Source organism: Ricinus communis, chromosome 5 (assembly GCF_019578655.1).
Source record: "Ricinus communis isolate WT05 ecotype wild-type chromosome 5, ASM1957865v1, whole genome shotgun sequence".
Lineage (NCBI taxonomy): Eukaryota > Viridiplantae > Streptophyta > Magnoliopsida > Malpighiales > Euphorbiaceae > Ricinus > Ricinus communis.
In genome coordinates, this window is record NC_063260.1 from 30,421,231 (window position 1) to 30,438,253 (window position 17,023).

Sequence of the window (17,023 nt, forward strand, 5' to 3'; positions counted from 1 at the left end):
TGCAATTTACATAAAATTACTACTTTTAGAGATCTAATTAAAAATACAAATTAAGTTTCTAGTGTATAACAATCATTTTGCAGTTAAAATGCAATGATTTTATTAATGCATTACTGTGGGGTCATCTCAATTAAAGGTTCAGAAACAATTTCTTTTTAATGAACAAAAAAATCAAAATAAAAACTTTCAACCTCAAAAATGAATAAATCAATATAACTAAGGTGAGTTTTTCCCCCTTATTTTTTTCCTTATCGATTTTGCGTAGGATATTCAAAAAAGAAAAAAAGAATTAAAATAAAAAATCAAACATGATTGGGGAGGCCTTCTTAAAAGTCAAGTTTATTATTTTTACCCCACCAAACTTCATGTGATGTGAAGGCTGCATACATCTTCTATAACTATTGACAGGAAAAAGCCACTAAAATATAGGAATTAAAGGTCAATTTGGTTCTCAACACTTTTTAGGAAGGACTAATTCACTTTTTCTTTGCCCAAATAAACATGTAATTTTTTAATTTTATATTATTATTATTATTATTATTATAAACTTTTACAGTAGAGAAAGCGTAAGCATGAAAAGAAAATAAATTTAGGAGAAAAAAAGAAGGGAAAGATAGGGATGATGTTGTTGAAGAAAAGGACCTTTGCCAATTTTATAGGTAGGTTCTAATATTATGTTATGTAGTCTTGGTGTATATCACCAATAATATATTAAATTCATAGATGATTGATATATTTTTATTAATTTTAAATAATAAAAAATACGTCAATTATTTATATCAAATAAATATATAACACTCATATATATTTATTAATTTTTTTATTTGTTGTACTTAATGTATAAACTAGGTCTTAAAAAATTTCCCACATAATGCATACCACATTATCAGAACAAACAAATCCGACGATAATATAAATTAAAGTATCAAAATGACTATTTCAATAAGAGATAATTATAAAAATATAAAAATTTATTAAAATTTCATAATTAAGCGTTTAGATTTTTAAAATGTATAATATTTTGTATAAATTTTAAAAAAATTTATAATTAAATATATATAACAATATCAACAGCAGATTATAAGTTGTCCGCATCAATTTCTGTTAGAGATAATGCAAATTTATTGAAATTTGGCCAATAGTATTTTCATTTACTAGGAATGTGAAGGGTGCAAACTAAATAAATAAAAGAGTTCAATTTGAACTCTTGAATTTTACATGGGAAGACAGAAAACAATGTATGCATATGTATATTAGGGCAATAACAAAACACAGGCTCCTCTTATATTTTTATTGATCGCAAGGATCCTAATATGCTTAGGCAGGCGATCTTCACTCTCCTTTATTTTATTTCTATATATATTAAGCTTCCTAATATGTTTCAATCGAATAAGGGAAAAGAAAATGATTTAATTATACTCACTCTCATAATATTGACCCACTCAGATCTCTTCCTTCTATTTTATTTTTCCTCTTCTCCTTTTATAAAGGCAGCTTCCTTTTGAAAAAATACAATTTAAAATCTTAAAACAATTTTTTTTAAATTTTTTTATTACTTTTTCTATGTTAAAAGAAAACTTTCTTTTTATTGTCAATATATTTTTTAAAATAAAAACAAATTGTGTTGAGATCTGATTAGGAGACTCCTACCATCCATCAAGAGACATTCTACTACTTATTATATTGCAAGTAAGTGGATTATTTAAATTTAATCAGTTAATTGAAATTAAATAAAAATAAAATACATTATGCTTGTTACTATTTCAGTGTATTTATTTTATTTACCTTGGGCCAAATTTAAATAAAATAATACTAAAAAGTACCAATAAAAATAAAAGTATGAAAATATAATACGTCAAATTATAAAACCATCTAAAGTTCAATGTTAATTAACAATGTCTGTTTAATTACATGAAAGAGTTGGTCATGCATCATATATAAATTCTAAACTATATTTAGATATAATTATGAGAAATAGTTAGAAATAAAGAGAATTCACTTCTTATTTTATTATTTATTTTAATTCTCATCCTCTAAAATAATTTTAAGTGTATAAATAAATATAAAAATAGTTCGATCGATAAAATATAAAATGTATTATTTTCTCATGCTGTGTTTTGTTTAGATTTATAAAAAATTAATTTCATTAGAGAAAAAGATATAAAAGATAAGATAAAATATAAATAATAAAGTCAAAAAATATATTTTGACGTTATAAAATGCATTGACTTACTAATACGAAATTTATTTAAAAATTCTGTCTATTTTTTAACTATAATTAATTTTATAAAAATTTGATTATATAAATATAAAACTAATTTTTATTTTAAACTCATAAATAAATTTTACAAACTTTAATCAAACACTATGTAAATAAAATTAAAATTAAAATAATAATAATATTATTATTATTATTATTAATCTCCTTTACTATAGAGTCGGATTAAAACGATAAATTGACGATAAAACACCAAGAGATATTTACCTACTCAAAATCTCTGGGCAGCCCCACCACTCTCCATTTGCACTTAGCAAAATATACACACCATATCACAGTTGAATTGCGCCCCTCTCTCTCTCTCTCTCTCTCTATTCATATTATTTATTATTTTCTAGAATTTAATTTATTTTCTCCATTTTCTATATCTGTTATTCTCTGCAATAATTTGGAAAAAAAAAAAAAAACAGATTCGATCTCTTGACCCTCAATTCGCTGCAGATTTATTGGATACAAAGAGGAGTTTTATTAGTGAGAGGAAATCCTTTTAAAAGCCTTTTGAAATAATATCTTCGTTTCAGTTCAAAACTACAAGAACCGCAACCAACAGCAGAAACTGATACACAGAGATACATCTTTTATCACCTCCATCCAACCCAACCAGGTTCGTTTTCTCTCCTCTTTGTCTTTTCTAAACCCTAGATTCTTCAATTTTGTGTTTTTCTTCTTAATTCTGTAAATCTATGTGATTGTTCACCAATAAGGTCATTACAGCTTATGAAATTTAATACAATAAATATTAATGTGGTATTGATTTCCGGATGGATACAGGCATCGGATTTTTTTGTTAATAAGTTTTCATTTTTCTTCTTTTGACCTGGAGAGTCGATTCTGTAATTGGGAACTTGATTTTATGTATTTCAATGATTTGGGATGATTGTATAATTGGCTATTTTGTTTTACGTTAATTTCGATGATTTGAGTTGAATGTATGTGAATTATACGGTAATTTGTCTCTTTGCTTTTCATTTACTGAAATTGGGATTCTGATTTTCTCTCTTTCCCAGTTCTTGCTAACTGGATTGTTTTTCAATATACTGAACAATTCAATTCGTATTTTAATTGTTTAAAGGCTGGCTTGAAACTATTCCAGTTTGTTTGGCAATATGCAAGGCTGTTTTGAAACATATCTAACATTTAGTTTTCTTTTTTCAATTCTTTCTTCCTGAATTTAATTTATTTTTTTTGTTATCTGCATTAGCATCTAAATTTTAAAAAAAAAAAGTTCAATGTGATTTTTTTTTTTTTTTTTAATAAATTTTTTGTTAAAACCCAAACTTGTCGAATGTTGTTGGAAAGTTTGCTTGACTTATCCATGTTAGTTATTGGCATTTTATATTTACTTGCTTGTTATACTTTCTACACTAATGTGATACAATACTCTATTCCAAGTTTCTTCAAAAAGGCTCTTTTTCTTTTTTTAATTCGATTCTTCAAGAACGTAAGAGATTAATATTGGATTTTTTTTTTTATTTGTTCAGCTTTAAGCTATTTCGGGCCTGTATGAGTTCTGCACAAATAGTCACTTGCTGCCAAATGAAAAGACGTTGCTTGGCTTTTTGAACGTATTTATATTTTGATATCATATCAATATTATATGGTTGAGTAGAAGAAGTTGGATTCAGAATTTTCTGATAGTCTGTAATTGATTTTGAAAGTTCAGATAAGAATAGTTGATATTGAATTTCATTGTTTTTTCTTCTTAGGTATGTAACTTTGATAATATGCTGAGATAGTCATCTTCTAATTTTATTTTGGGACGAATAGAGATACTTTTGGTGTGTTGGATTAAATGTTTGGTAACATCGTAATGATGAAGCCACTAGGTTCATACAACATTTAATGCTGAAGAAGGGGGAAATGCTACCAAATTGGAAGAAACCCCACATTAACATAGTTTTTACCTTCTCCATATACACTTCATTTATGATAACTGGTACTTCTACGGGTAAAAGGGGGTGTTAATGGTTTGCTGTAAAAGGAAAATATGGACTACATTTCAGAGAAAAGGTTTCCTGTCGATGCAAAAGATTACAAGTTATATGAAGAAGTTGGCGAAGGTGTCAGTGCCACTGTTTATAGGGCTCTCTGCATTCCACTTAATGAGATTGTTGCTATTAAGGTTCTTGATATGGAAAGGTGCAACAATGACCTGGTAAGTGCATTAGATTTCATTAGAAGTTTTGAGTACTCATTGATTTGTAGACTGCATATGCTCTGTTAGATGTGTGTTTATTGAAACTTGCTGCATGGTGATGATTATTCTGTCAGTAGATGGTGATATACTTGCTTTACATACAAAGTCACTTCAAATGCACATGCTATGTGATTGTGCATTACTTCTTCCACTACAACTTCATGAAATCAAATTTGTTACCAACAAACATTAACCATCTGTTTGGTGCACTAGTTGTGCAAGGGAAAGAAAGGGAATTAATAAAGGGGAATGAGAAGAAACGAAGAGAAAAGAAATTAGATTTTATAATCATTGTTTGGAGTGTTCATTTTAACAATGGAAGAGAAATATTAGACATTTCTATCTTCAAAATGTGGCTCTTAGGACATAAAAGGAAATTTGGAAATTTATACCTCTTAATTTGTTTCCCCTCCATTTCTGACCATTTTGGAAGGAAATTTTAAGGGACTTGATTCTCCTAATTCTATCCCCTCTCTTTTTTTCTTATTCTCTTCTTTTGTCTTTACTTTTTTAAGCAGCCAAATAAAGGAAATTAAAAAAAGTTTGCTCCTTTCTTTTCTCTCCACTTCCATTATATCAAGAAAAAGCATAGAGTTAAAATAAAGCTGTTGAATTTATCTAACATAGTATATACTTTATTTTTGGTTATCTTAGCGATCGCATTCAGTTTGTGCCTGGTTGGGAAGAGATTCACATAGAGACTACTCTTAGCTGGGATTATCTTTGTGTGTTAGCTAGCAGTTTAAAATCTTCATTTCTTTATGCTGTGTTTATTTTGAGAAAAGTGAGGGGAAGTGGGAAGAAAGGCAATGGAATTCAATGTTCTTGCTTTTTGGGAATTGAAAAAAGAGAGAAGACAATAAAATAAAATAATTAGATGTCCTTATGTCCCTTAACATTCACATTTTATTTCTTCCTACTGCCGAGGGGAACCCAGGAAATGGAAAGAAACAAGTGGAGGTTAATTAACTATTATATCCTTCACGCCCTATTGTGATTCGTCATTCAAGAGCAGCATATTATTAAATAGTAAGTTTAACATTCTTCCTTTTTGATGACATATTTAAATTATATGAGGGAAATCCACTTTGATTTTTTATTTTCCTTTCCTTCACATACATATATATATATATTTTTTTTTTCTCTTGCATTTTTGATAAATAGACAAAGTGTTAATGTTGTGATTAACATCCTTGTAGTTTGATCATGCCTTTGCATTACAACACCTAAGTATAGAAATGCATGCAGACTAGACTTGTATCTATCTTAACTTCGTTTTGCTGCCTTCCACTCCCATGCTAAAATTTCTGTGACCCATAATATATGCTTTTCTTATCTCTGTGGTCGGATTTCTATCATTTGTTATTGGTGCTTGTCTCTGGATTCTGGATTTCTGATTCTTGCAGAGACTACATTGTCAAGCTTTATATGGTATTATGCTTTAGAATATCTTCTTACAACATATGCAGGATGGTATCCGACGAGAGGTACAAACAATGAGCTTGATTGATCATCCAAATGTATTGCGAGCACATTGTTCCTTCACAACAGGCCATAGCCTTTGGGTTGTGATGCCCTACATGGCTGGGGGATCCTGCCTTCATATAATGAAATCTTCTTTTCCAGAAGGTTTTGACGAGCCTGTTATTGCCACGTTACTGCGTGAGACTCTCAAAGCTCTTGTTTATCTTCATGCTCACGGTCAAATCCACAGAGATATTAAGGTATCCTATTTTGCTGATCTTATCATTCCATCATTGCATATTGTGTTCAATTATTGCTGCCAGGGCCTATAGGCATTGATTTGTATGAAATATGTAATATTGACAACTAGTTATGGAAAAGGCTAAATTAGTGGTATATCCCAGGAGAAAGTTATTTTGTCTGCCACCAACTTCACAACTTTTTCCTCCATCAACCTACCTTGGCCTTCAAGCTTTTATTTATGCATCTAGCTATCTGGGTAGTTCTGGTCTTTTGTTTTGTGATGGCATATTTCATTTTTATTTTTGGTAAAATTTTGCCATTCAATTTGGGCATACTACAGTGCTATTACTTATCTGCTTTCTAAATCCCTTTGCAGGCTGGCAACATCTTAATCGATTCTAGTGGTGCAGTTAAGGTTGCAGACTTTGGAGTGTCAGCATGCATGTTTGATACAGGAGATAGACAGCGTTCCAGAAATACTTTTGTTGGAACTCCATGCTGGTAATTCCTTAACAGATTTTCCCTATTCGTGTCTTGTTAACTTTGGACTCTGTGATAGACTCTTAATTTTGGTTATTGGAAGCAAATAAATAGGCATACCTGATTCAGAAACTTCTTAGTTTTTTTTTTTCTTTATCTCTTGTGTACTTTTCTTTCAGGATGGCTCCTGAAGTTATGCAGCAATTACATGGATATGACTTTAAGTGAGTGAGCTGGGGATCTCTTTTTTTAAGATTTTATATTTATTTTATGTTTACAATATTCTTTTCTTTGTTTTTCTAGTATGGCAAATATTTTGATGAACCCTATAAATTCTGTTTCTCTGAACAGAGCAGACATTTGGTCATTTGGAATAACGGCTCTAGAACTTGCTCATGGCCATGCTCCTTTCTCCAAGTATCCACCGATGAAAGTAAAATTTTATTTCTGATGCTTACAATATGAGAAGGACTTTTTGGTTTTAGTTTTACTGGTTTACAATTTGATCGCTTTGCTATGACTCCAGGTTCTATTAATGACCTTACAAAATGCACCACCGGGGCTTGACTATGAAAGAGACAAGAGATTTTCTAAGGTTTGTTTGTGCTACTCAGTTGAAAATTTTTCACTATCATACTCATGAATTTACTCTCATAGTGTGCAACACTTTCAGTCATTTAAAGAGTTGGTGGCTGCTTGCTTAGTGAAGGATCCAAAGAAACGCCCCTCCTCAGAAAAGCTATTGAAACACCATTTCTTTAAACATGCGCGGTCAAATGAATATCTTGCTCGAACAATTCTGGATGGACTTGCTCCATTAGGGGAACGTTTTAGGATGCTGAAGGTCTCTTGCTCATTCCGAAACCAATTTTCAATAACTGGTATAGATGACACATAACTTCTTCAGATTCCTCATTCTCTCTTTCTTTTTCAGGCAAAAGAGGCTGATCTTCTTGTTCAGAATAAGGCTCTGTATGAGGATAAGGAGCAATTGTCACAGGTGAAATTTGTAGATTGCTTGACTCATCCATTTGCCATATATTAATTTGGATTCAGGTCCTCCGCTCCTCTGAAATTTGGGATGAAGGGTTAGAAACATTTCATCATTAAAACTTCCAGATTCTTTTTTGTCCTTAGAATCTCTAGGCTAGTTCTTGCTATGTCAGTGCTAGCTAAAGATTGACGCATGCCATGTTGGTGCCAGCTAGGTGTTGATGGACAACCAGCTCTTGGGCTGGCCACAAGAAAATACTAACATTTAAAAGTTGGTGATGTAATTGATGAAAATAGGAATGGCGCCAAAACTGTAACCCAAGCAAGATGCATTTAAACTTATCTGAAATTATTACTTGAAAAAGGAAATCCCTTTAGTAATTTGTCCCAATCCTAGGTGTCTGAGTTTCGCCTTACGTACAGCTGCTATTTTCATAGTAGTTCTCCTAAATATTCTACTGTTGCTAATAACCTTTCAAGTCAAATTCTCCAAGAAACTTCTCTTTCACGTCAACAGCATTCATTAGCTTGTGAACCTGAGAATTTTATGGATTCACTGAATAGTGGATGCTCATAAATCTTGTTCTTAGAGGTGAAACTGTTTAAAGGTGTCTGGACTCTGGATTAGGTTTGTTCTGGATGCAACTCCTCAAGTTGAAGAGGAATTAAAATATCAATTGAAAAAAAAAATGAACCCTAGAAGTTGGCTGTATTTAGGCTGAAAGCTTGAGTGAGTTTTGTTTATAGCTTCTTCTTTTTGTTTCTTATTTCCTTTTTTGTGATTTACTTGCAATCAAGAATTAGTAAATTGAAACTATAATTGAACTTGGTATAAGTGTTTTCTTAGAAAATGGGAATATCCAGATTTATTGAAGAACAAGAAATTCAACTAATGTGTTTAGATCATCGTTTGTTGTTTTGCAACTTTACAACTTTGGTAGTGCAGTGATATCTCTATGATATCCTCCTTAATTTTAGTTAAGTTAATGTTAACTGGGATAAAAAAAGGTTTAATTATTTGCAAGTGTGTCCGTAAACTTGGTATAGTATACAAAAGTGTTTATGTAATCAAGTTTGCTTAGAGTATCTATTTTCTCGCCAAATTTTGAAGTAAGTATTAATGGAACTCTTGTCATGTCGCAGCAAGAATACATAAAAGGAATCAGTGCCTGGAATTTCAACCTTGAGGATTTGAAAAGTCAGGCTGCTCTGGTGAGTTATTTCATTTCATGATTTGATGCACAGGCGATATTTCTTTTGCCAACGATCTTGTTGTAGAGAAATAGTTGCAGTAATATAATTTACCCTGTCACTGGCACTTGGCTACCTGCAGATTCAGGATTATGATGACATGCAAAACGCTGAAGATCCAGATGGGAGTGTGAAGCCAAGGGACAGGAACTATAATGTTGATCTTCCAGTTGACAGGCTATCCCATGAAAGGGCTAACCATTCAAGTGCTGCTCTTAGTCACCAGGTTTAAATATGCACGACAAAATTTTCTTTGCATGTTATCTTTTCTCTTCATTCTGCCATAAATCTCAAATTTGCCTTTCATTAATTCAGGATGGGTTCAGTGATATTCATGATTTGGAGAGTTCACTTCCTTCATTTCCTATCAAACCTCTTCAAGCACTTAAGTGAGATTCTTTTTTCTTATTACTCAATTCATATTCAGGCTGCACATTTCTTGTTCTAATTACTCCTACTTTTATAAAATTAACTGGGTTTAAGGATAGTGGATGATGTTTGACATCGGAAGAAATTATTAACTGCATTATTTCATGTGGAAAAATTTTATGACATTTACCTTTAGAATGCATTGATGTAATTAGATATATTGTCTATGCATTTACTTCTTCTATACTTAAATATGAAAATTTCTATTATTGTTGGGGTTATAGTTGGTCCTTGAGTTATGCGACCATGTATTATGATGCAGAGGCTGTTTTGATGTTGGTGATGATGATGTGGATGCAACTAGTCCAAATTGGAAAGGTTTCTCGCAAACAGATTCCGAACAACAGATTCTCACAAAGTTGTCACCAAGTGCTATAAATCAAGAAATTGAAGAAAATGAGGGTGATAATCTTGAGCGAAGCAGTTCTTTACCACGTCATTTTATGGAGCATAAAAAATTTTTGAGTGGTCCACTAGTACCGGATAATGCCTTTTCTTCCAAAAAGATAGTTGGGGATGAAAATAGGTGAGTTTTATCCTAACACCCAGCTGATTTTTGTTATAACACTTTCTTTTTGTTTATATAATTGTTAAAATCAGATGAATAGGTCACGAGATTTTATGCTTCATTGTGATAAAGAGATCTAATCTTTTATCTTGTTATCTTTTCTTTAAAAGAGTTAGATTTTGCTGTGAAGAGCTTTATATTTTACATTTTCTTTTGATATTGGGTAAAAGAAAGAGATTTTTTCTTTTGGTTTTCCCTGGACGTGTGCTGTGGTAGGACATGCTAGTTATAACATGCCATGGTGTCTTGAGATGCTCTGTTAAATTAAACAGGAGGTAGTTTTAAATTGGTTATTGTTCATATTCCAATTATGCTAGTCATTCTTTTGAAATAATCTTAAGTACTAAAAATATGTGAACAAGCTTCAACTTTTTGATTTCTTAAATTATGGAAGTAAAGACAACCTTATCTTTCCATATGTGCATTATGATGTTATGGTCATATTGATGTGACAATTAGTGGCTTTTGACTGTCATTTATCTACTTGACATGCCTTGCTTCAAGTTATTAGTCCTTATTTATCTTCTAAATTTGCTATAGGGACTTTCGACAGCCAAAATATCAATCAGATCGAAACTATAGTGGTCCATTATTATATCGACAGAAAAGAGATGCCAATAACCTTTGTTCTGGTATGTAAGCTATTGCTTTTTCACCGTTGTCTCTTTGAATATGATTATAACCAAGCTTGCTTGTTCATATTCCATCAAGTATATTTTCGTTTAATTTGTTTATACAGCAGAGGATGTGTCAGAAGGAGCAGTTGTCCAATGCAGGGGGCGCTTCAAGGTCACTTCAGCAGAACTCAGCCCAAAGGTATCATTGGTTAACATGCTATGGTCTCAGGTTAGCATAGGCCAGCCTTTTGTTAATACGGATGTCACATATGGCAGATTGAAACGGCTTGTAACATTTTGAAGAAAGTTTATACCCTGTCAAAATTCAGTTCTCAACCATGCTTTTGTTATGAGAGTAAGAACTGAGAATAAGATTGACTTGGTTCTTTTTTTAAAATAGAGTTCTAGTCAAACAACTGTTATCAGCACCAGTAATGAATTAACACTTTTGTGGTTTAATTCTTAGTTATGTCTTGACTTTCTCCATGAGTAACATTTAGCTAGTTTTTCTTGTATTCTGGAAGAGACCATGTACTGTTTCTTTTCAGTCAAGTCGCTTTTACAGTGTATAGTATAGGTGAATGCAAATGCAATTTTTTATATTGAAGGAATCACAGTTTATGTAGTGCTCTACTCAATATTCCATTTGGATTAAGCCACCCAGTAATTATAGGTTTGTGAATATGGTGTATGGTTTCGTAGTTTTTTTTTTTTGGTTAATCAAGATATGACTTTATGTGTGGTGTATGTGTCTCGCCATTGTATGACTATTTTGATTTCCAGTTAACACTTCAGAATGAAGTTCCAATGCTTCTGGTTTTAAAAATTTATTTTCCGTCAGATTTGTGCTTGATAATGTTTAATTTCTTAGGTCACTACCATTTTATAGATGTTCTTTTCTTTCTTCCAGTAAACTTGAGTCTCGATTTTGATGTCTCTCTTTGAGTTTTTGTTCTGTGATGTTTGACTGAATTTAAAGGATGGGACTTGGACATTTACTTTTTAGGCAATGACTTAGTAATTTTTGCCGTTATCTTTCTAATTCAGGGTCCTACAAACTGCTATTTCGCCCCAGTTTGTGGAGTTCCATCAAACGTTACAGCTGCCTCAGTTCTCCCATCACTGCAATGCATTTTGCAGCAGAACGCCGCACAAAGAGTACGTTTCTTTTATGTGTAGTGTCTTTGTTTTCTTCCATTATGTCTCACAGTACTTGTTCAAATGGTTGTTGACAGGAAGAAATTCTTAAACTGATCAAGTATGTGGAGCAAGGTTCTGGTAATACTTTTCACTGGTCAATTTCTATGGTCAGCACTTGGTCATTTCTGTTATTAGTGTAATAATCATTTAGCTGGACATGCAGGCAAGCAAATGGAGTTAGCTGAGGCTGCAACTAATGACCAGTCACAGGTTGTTCTCCCTTCAATATTTTTTTAAAAAGCATAAGGCACTCAGATGTTGTATTTGGGACAAGAATTTTCTGTACTGTGAAATGGCATTGCTAAAAAAATGAGCCATGCTACAGTTTTGCTTTTATAAGTCGTCAATAACTTGTTCAAGCCATGAATTGTTCTACAGTTTAGCTTTTTTTTTTTTTTTTGTCAGATAGATTTGATGGGAAAGAATTCGAGAACCCAATCTGAAAGAAATCTCTTTTCTTTAACTAGGCAGGCTTTATTGGAAAAAGTTTGTTACTGTTTGATCAAATGATCGTAATTGTGCACAACATGCAGGTATCGCCTACTTCTACTAGGGAGAAGGAGCTACAAGCTCAGTTGATTAATCTGCAACAAAGGTATGACATGACAATCAAAAAGTAGAGAGATAATTGTTGCTATTTAGTTATGAATGGAAGCTCATTTTAAATGTCACTATGTCAGTATTGGAAGCCTTGTTGAGGAATTGCAGAGACAGAAGTTAAAAAATGCTCAGGTGTGAATTTATCTTGGTTTTCCAACTTTAATATATATATATATATATATATATATATAGTTCATCTCAACAAAATCTTCCGACTATTACAAAAAGATCTTGATCAGAATATTAGTTGTCTAGTGGTAGCATGTGATATGCATAATGAGCTCTCTGACATGTTTGTTTCCCTCCCTTTTTCTTATGGTGCATGAATGTTGTGTTGGAACCTCGTTAGCATGCACTTGTCCCTTTTCTGTGCTCCCTCCATGAAACATAAAGCTCGAGGAAATTATATTTCCATTGAATTTGGTTCCATTCAAACTTCTCGACTCTTTTACTGACTTTATGTTTCTGCTTTGTGCACCTATATATTATTATCATTTTCTATCTTATAGCTTATTATTGATGAGTATCTGTGTTTCTTTCAATCATCGGTAGATTCAACTTTTCCATTCTTTCTTGCATTTGTTCGTGTATTATTTTAACAAAGCTTTTGAGTGTCATTAAAGTGCGTGTCTGGCTGTGGCTCGTCATTTTGGGAGGGGACTGAAATTAGATGTCTGAAAAACTTTTTCTCTATCTGCAGTTAGAAAGACAATTGAATGCACTGGTGTATAAGTAAAGAGAATTGGGTTTATGATGATAGATTGGGCGGCTTGCTTATTCTTCGGTGGCGAAAAATCATCATGACCATCTGCCAAGTATTTATGAGGTATAAAAAGCCTTTTATGCATTGTATTTCTAGTGTACCATGTGTGAACGTGTTAAAAGGTAGACGCCCAAATTTTGAGATGCCATTCCTCGAGTCTCACATCATGTGTGACATGTTGTAATTTATTGACGTATTGTAATTATAATATAGTCTCTCTCTCTCTCCCCCACATGCTCTTACCCATGTGTACAGTTTATGCCTTTTTTGTGCAGTTGTCATAGGAGCTATGCGTGCGAAAAAAGAATCATTCTTTTTTCCTTTCAATAATTGCTATAAGATACTCTCTGATTGCCCAATGTCATTAACCCTACTTTTTGGACCTAGTAGTCTAATAAAATTAATTGGAATATTTATGGTTTCATTTCAGATTGTTAATCCAGATTGGAAACTTTTTAGGGCTGAGCTTAAGATGAGTACTGTTAAATTTCTATTATATTAATCCAAAATATTATTTGGTTCTGTTCAATTATTTATTTGTTATGTTTTCTTTTAATTTTTTAACAAAAGGTAAACTTGTAAGGACTTGCAGACAGCTTTGTGTTTCTAATTTTTATTCGTTAACTTGCACCTTTCACTAAAAATCTAGACAGTAGCTCATTTTATATTTTTGTTCTTTACGGTCAAGTCCATTGGATATCGAGTTAAGTTAGGCCTTTTAAATATATCAATTCCCTCATCATCTCTTAATTCACCTAAAATTTATTCAATTTTGTCCTGCTGGCTAAATTGGCGGCGATTAAGTTGTGAAAATTATAAAAGTTACCAAAATTTAGAAGCCTGATAAATCTTCAACAAGTAATTAATTTCAATACTCGACTTAGTTGCCATCCCCGGAAGTTGTGCTATAATGGGGCTTTTGACAATATCAGTAGAATGGAACTGTCATATCTAAAATTCAATTATGTTACCACGAACGATTTTCAACTACAGCTGAAACAATCCCTTTCAGTGTCTCCTGCATAACACGAATATCATGATCAGATGGGGAGTTTTCATTTTCATTGTTTGAGAAATGAAACCGTCTTTGGATGACAATCTATACCATGGAATGGTCTTTTAAACCAAGAGATAGCACCAACGCCCCAGAGGAGCCAGAGTTACTGCCATCACACCAAAAAAAAAAAAAAAGACATTAGACGTGGACTATCCAGAAAAAATACCGTGAAATTTGTACGTGGATAGCATGCATCAGATAATAATTTTTAAAGATATATTAACAAGAGAAATAAAAGCATTTCACTAGATAGGGGATCTCATATCTAGCTGAACTAAGGTGATACCTTATGTGTTCAATCAGTTTCCGAGCACAAGCCACTAGCATTGGCTGCACATATTTGCAACCAAAATCAGGCATAAATCCAGATAAAACTATCATGTCGTAGTGCACCAAGTAGCTTACCTCATTTCGTTTTCCAAATATCACTGAGACATTGAAAGTGGGATGGACTGAAACCCCTTCCTCCTTCCTGGCAAGATAGGAGCAGAAATATATTAGGAGCTCTTTCAGAAGTACTAACCTTGGTAAACCTTCAAATATCAGCAATCAATCATTCAATCCGTCTCCCCATCCAATGGAATTCATAGGTATAGGAAGAAACCTAGTCAGATAGAGATATTTTCTTTTGACCATCTTTGTGTTGCTAATAGAATCCATACCATGGAATCAATCATTCAATGTGTCTCCCCGTCCAATGGAATTCATAGGTACAAGGACCACTACTGAAGGGGAAAGGAAAAGGAGATCAATTCAATTTGGATTGATCATTTTCTCACATAAAATTGGCAAGCAAGTAGAACAGTCTTTTTAGCATTTCTCACTATTGGACCTGTTAGATAAACTTATTCTCAGACTTACCTAAACTCTCACCTTTCCTATATTAGTTTGACGTCAAGCTTTCTCTGAATTTGATTTGGGTAACAAATCCAATTATTTATCACATGCAAACATGCAGAAATAGTTCCACAAAGATAAAGCTTTATAACCATAGGCTGCTAACAACCATATGTAGTAAGCCACAAAAATGTATTGTCACCTACGAAGAATATCAACTATCCACCACTGATCGAATTGTTCTGTATACTGCCGTCTTTCAATAATAGTAAAGTTGTTGGCAAGAATGCCCCCTTTCTACGTGAAATACATCATGTTGGATAGATATTAATAATTAGCAGAAAACTATACACCTACTTCACTGCATTATTTTGATTGGACACAGGAAAGAAACAATAACTGATAAACCTACAAACTTCAACACGTTCTTTAGACAAATGAAGTGAGCATGAGTAAAAATATATGTACAAATCTATCAGAAGTTCAGAACTCAAGAAACAAGATGCTAAGCATGTAAGATGATCTTATGGTTTTTTAAAAGATTACTACTCACCACAAACTTCTTATTACTAACTACAGACTTCATTTGCCATTATTTATTTCTTGTCCCCGATCCAAAGTTTGTAAAATTGTGAATCCAGATACATACTAAAAACAGAGCCAGAATTACAAAGAACTTGTGTGTCCTTGTCATGAATCCATACCACCTTCGATCAGAAACACCAAAGAAATAATCATTTCTAAAACAAAAGAAATGCATACCTGGCATGCAGTATTGACCCCATTGTTTCTATTTGCGTTGCAATCACCTGATAAGTATTCTAAATATCAGGAGTGCCCTTAGCAGATAAACATAAATGTACATGAGAATCTGAATAAATGAGATACCCAAACTCACAAGAAAATGGTCATCATAACTGCAAATGACTATGTCCGTTTTGTTTCCCTGCAAGCAAAAAGAACATAATTGAGGGAAAAAAGAAATCAAAAGCATTATTAAATGAAAGCTTCTAATTATAGTGCAGCAATGAAATTTTATGAAATAAAAAATGAGAAAACTTGAAGAATAATGTTATCAGCAGTGAGGTGAAATCCAGTATACAGAACAAAAGGAATTTAGATCACAATGGACGTATTCTATTCTATTTCAATTTTATCATTAGACACAATGTGGCACCTAATAAGCAACATTAAACTGTTGTGCTAGGATGGCCTGCCCGTCCACCAGACCAACAAATGCTTGACTAAGTATCAGAGTTTGATTTTCCCAGTCCACTTACAATAATAGTAGAACATCCAAAGAAATAAGGCAAAACTGAAGAAAACACCCATTTTTATTTGTGGACTAGTTGTATCTTGTCAAGTAATAAAAGATCAACAGCAACAAAGTGATTCAACTCAAATTTATAAGCTCAAAATTTAGACTTACAAAACCCTAAATCAATACTATATACTCGAATTGAGAACTTATAGAAAATTTGCAACATCGAATTAATAACAATACTCCATCAAACATTCATACAAGTTTAACATTTTAATGCAGTTTACTCGAACCTCAATTTTAATTTAAAATTCTAACCTAAGTTATTGTATTAAGCAAAATTTGAGCAACGTATCAATCGAGATTCCATAAGAAGTACGAAAAACAGCTCCTTTTCCTTGATCACAAAAGAACGTGAAACTTGGGAATTTAATCGAACACATAATGGCAATAAAAATTAAAAGAAGAAATAAGAAAAAGAAATGAAACAACAACCGAGGGAAAAATGAAGGTTACAGTACCTTGATGTCCACAGAAAACTTCTTATGAGGAACTGGAAAGTGTTGCAGTGAACTAGCCATTACAATCTGTTAGCGAAGATGAATATTCAAGATCTTTGTATTGCGGTTGTTGGGCAAAGAGAACTGTAAAAGCACATTTCTTTTTGAAAAAGAAAGTCTTATATTTGAGCTTTTCAGATTAGCAGGCCAAGTAGACGGTTGGGGTCATAAACAATTGAATTAAGAAATTAAAGTGCTGGTTTTCTTTTTGTAAGAGAAATAAAT

At 32.4% G+C, this 17,023-nt stretch overlaps 2 protein-coding genes across 5 annotated transcripts; one reads left to right on the top strand and one right to left on the bottom strand.

The window, feature by feature from the left end:
* Positions 1-2,561: 2,561 nt before the first annotated feature.
* LOC8289799 (serine/threonine-protein kinase BLUS1) lies at positions 2,562-13,315 on the top strand. Of its 4 annotated transcripts, none has more exons than XM_048373933.1 (21): positions 2,562-2,882; positions 3,760-4,433; positions 5,945-6,199; positions 6,559-6,683; positions 6,842-6,886; positions 7,014-7,095; positions 7,189-7,257; positions 7,336-7,506; positions 7,597-7,662; positions 8,799-8,867; positions 8,989-9,132; positions 9,222-9,295; positions 9,598-9,861; positions 10,444-10,535; positions 10,646-10,719; positions 11,568-11,678; positions 11,756-11,798; positions 11,884-11,930; positions 12,254-12,315; positions 12,401-12,452; positions 13,021-13,315. In XM_048373933.1, exons 2-21 carry the CDS (start codon positions 4,266-4,268, stop codon positions 13,054-13,056), a joined length of 2,049 nt encoding a protein of 682 aa, XP_048229890.1. In that variant the 5' UTR covers positions 2,562-2,882; positions 3,760-4,265; the 3' UTR covers positions 13,057-13,315. The 4 variants fall into 4 exon arrangements, with proteins under 4 accessions (XP_048229890.1, XP_048229889.1, XP_025014110.2 ...); XM_048373932.1 differs by having other exon boundaries at positions 2,563-2,882; positions 10,643-10,719; XM_025158342.2 differs by having other exon boundaries at positions 2,563-2,882; positions 3,985-4,433; positions 10,643-10,719.
* Positions 13,316-13,927: 612 nt separating this feature from the next.
* Positions 13,928-17,023, bottom strand: LOC8289800. The gene is made up of 7 exons (XM_002524603.3): positions 16,760-17,023; positions 15,876-15,923; positions 15,740-15,786; positions 14,546-14,612; positions 14,427-14,470; positions 14,189-14,246; positions 13,928-14,101 (listed from the first exon to the last, which is right to left on the bottom strand). The coding sequence occupies exons 1-7, from the start codon at positions 16,817-16,819 to the stop codon at positions 14,051-14,053; spliced, it is 375 nt and encodes a 124-aa protein (XP_002524649.1). The 5' UTR covers positions 16,820-17,023; the 3' UTR covers positions 13,928-14,050.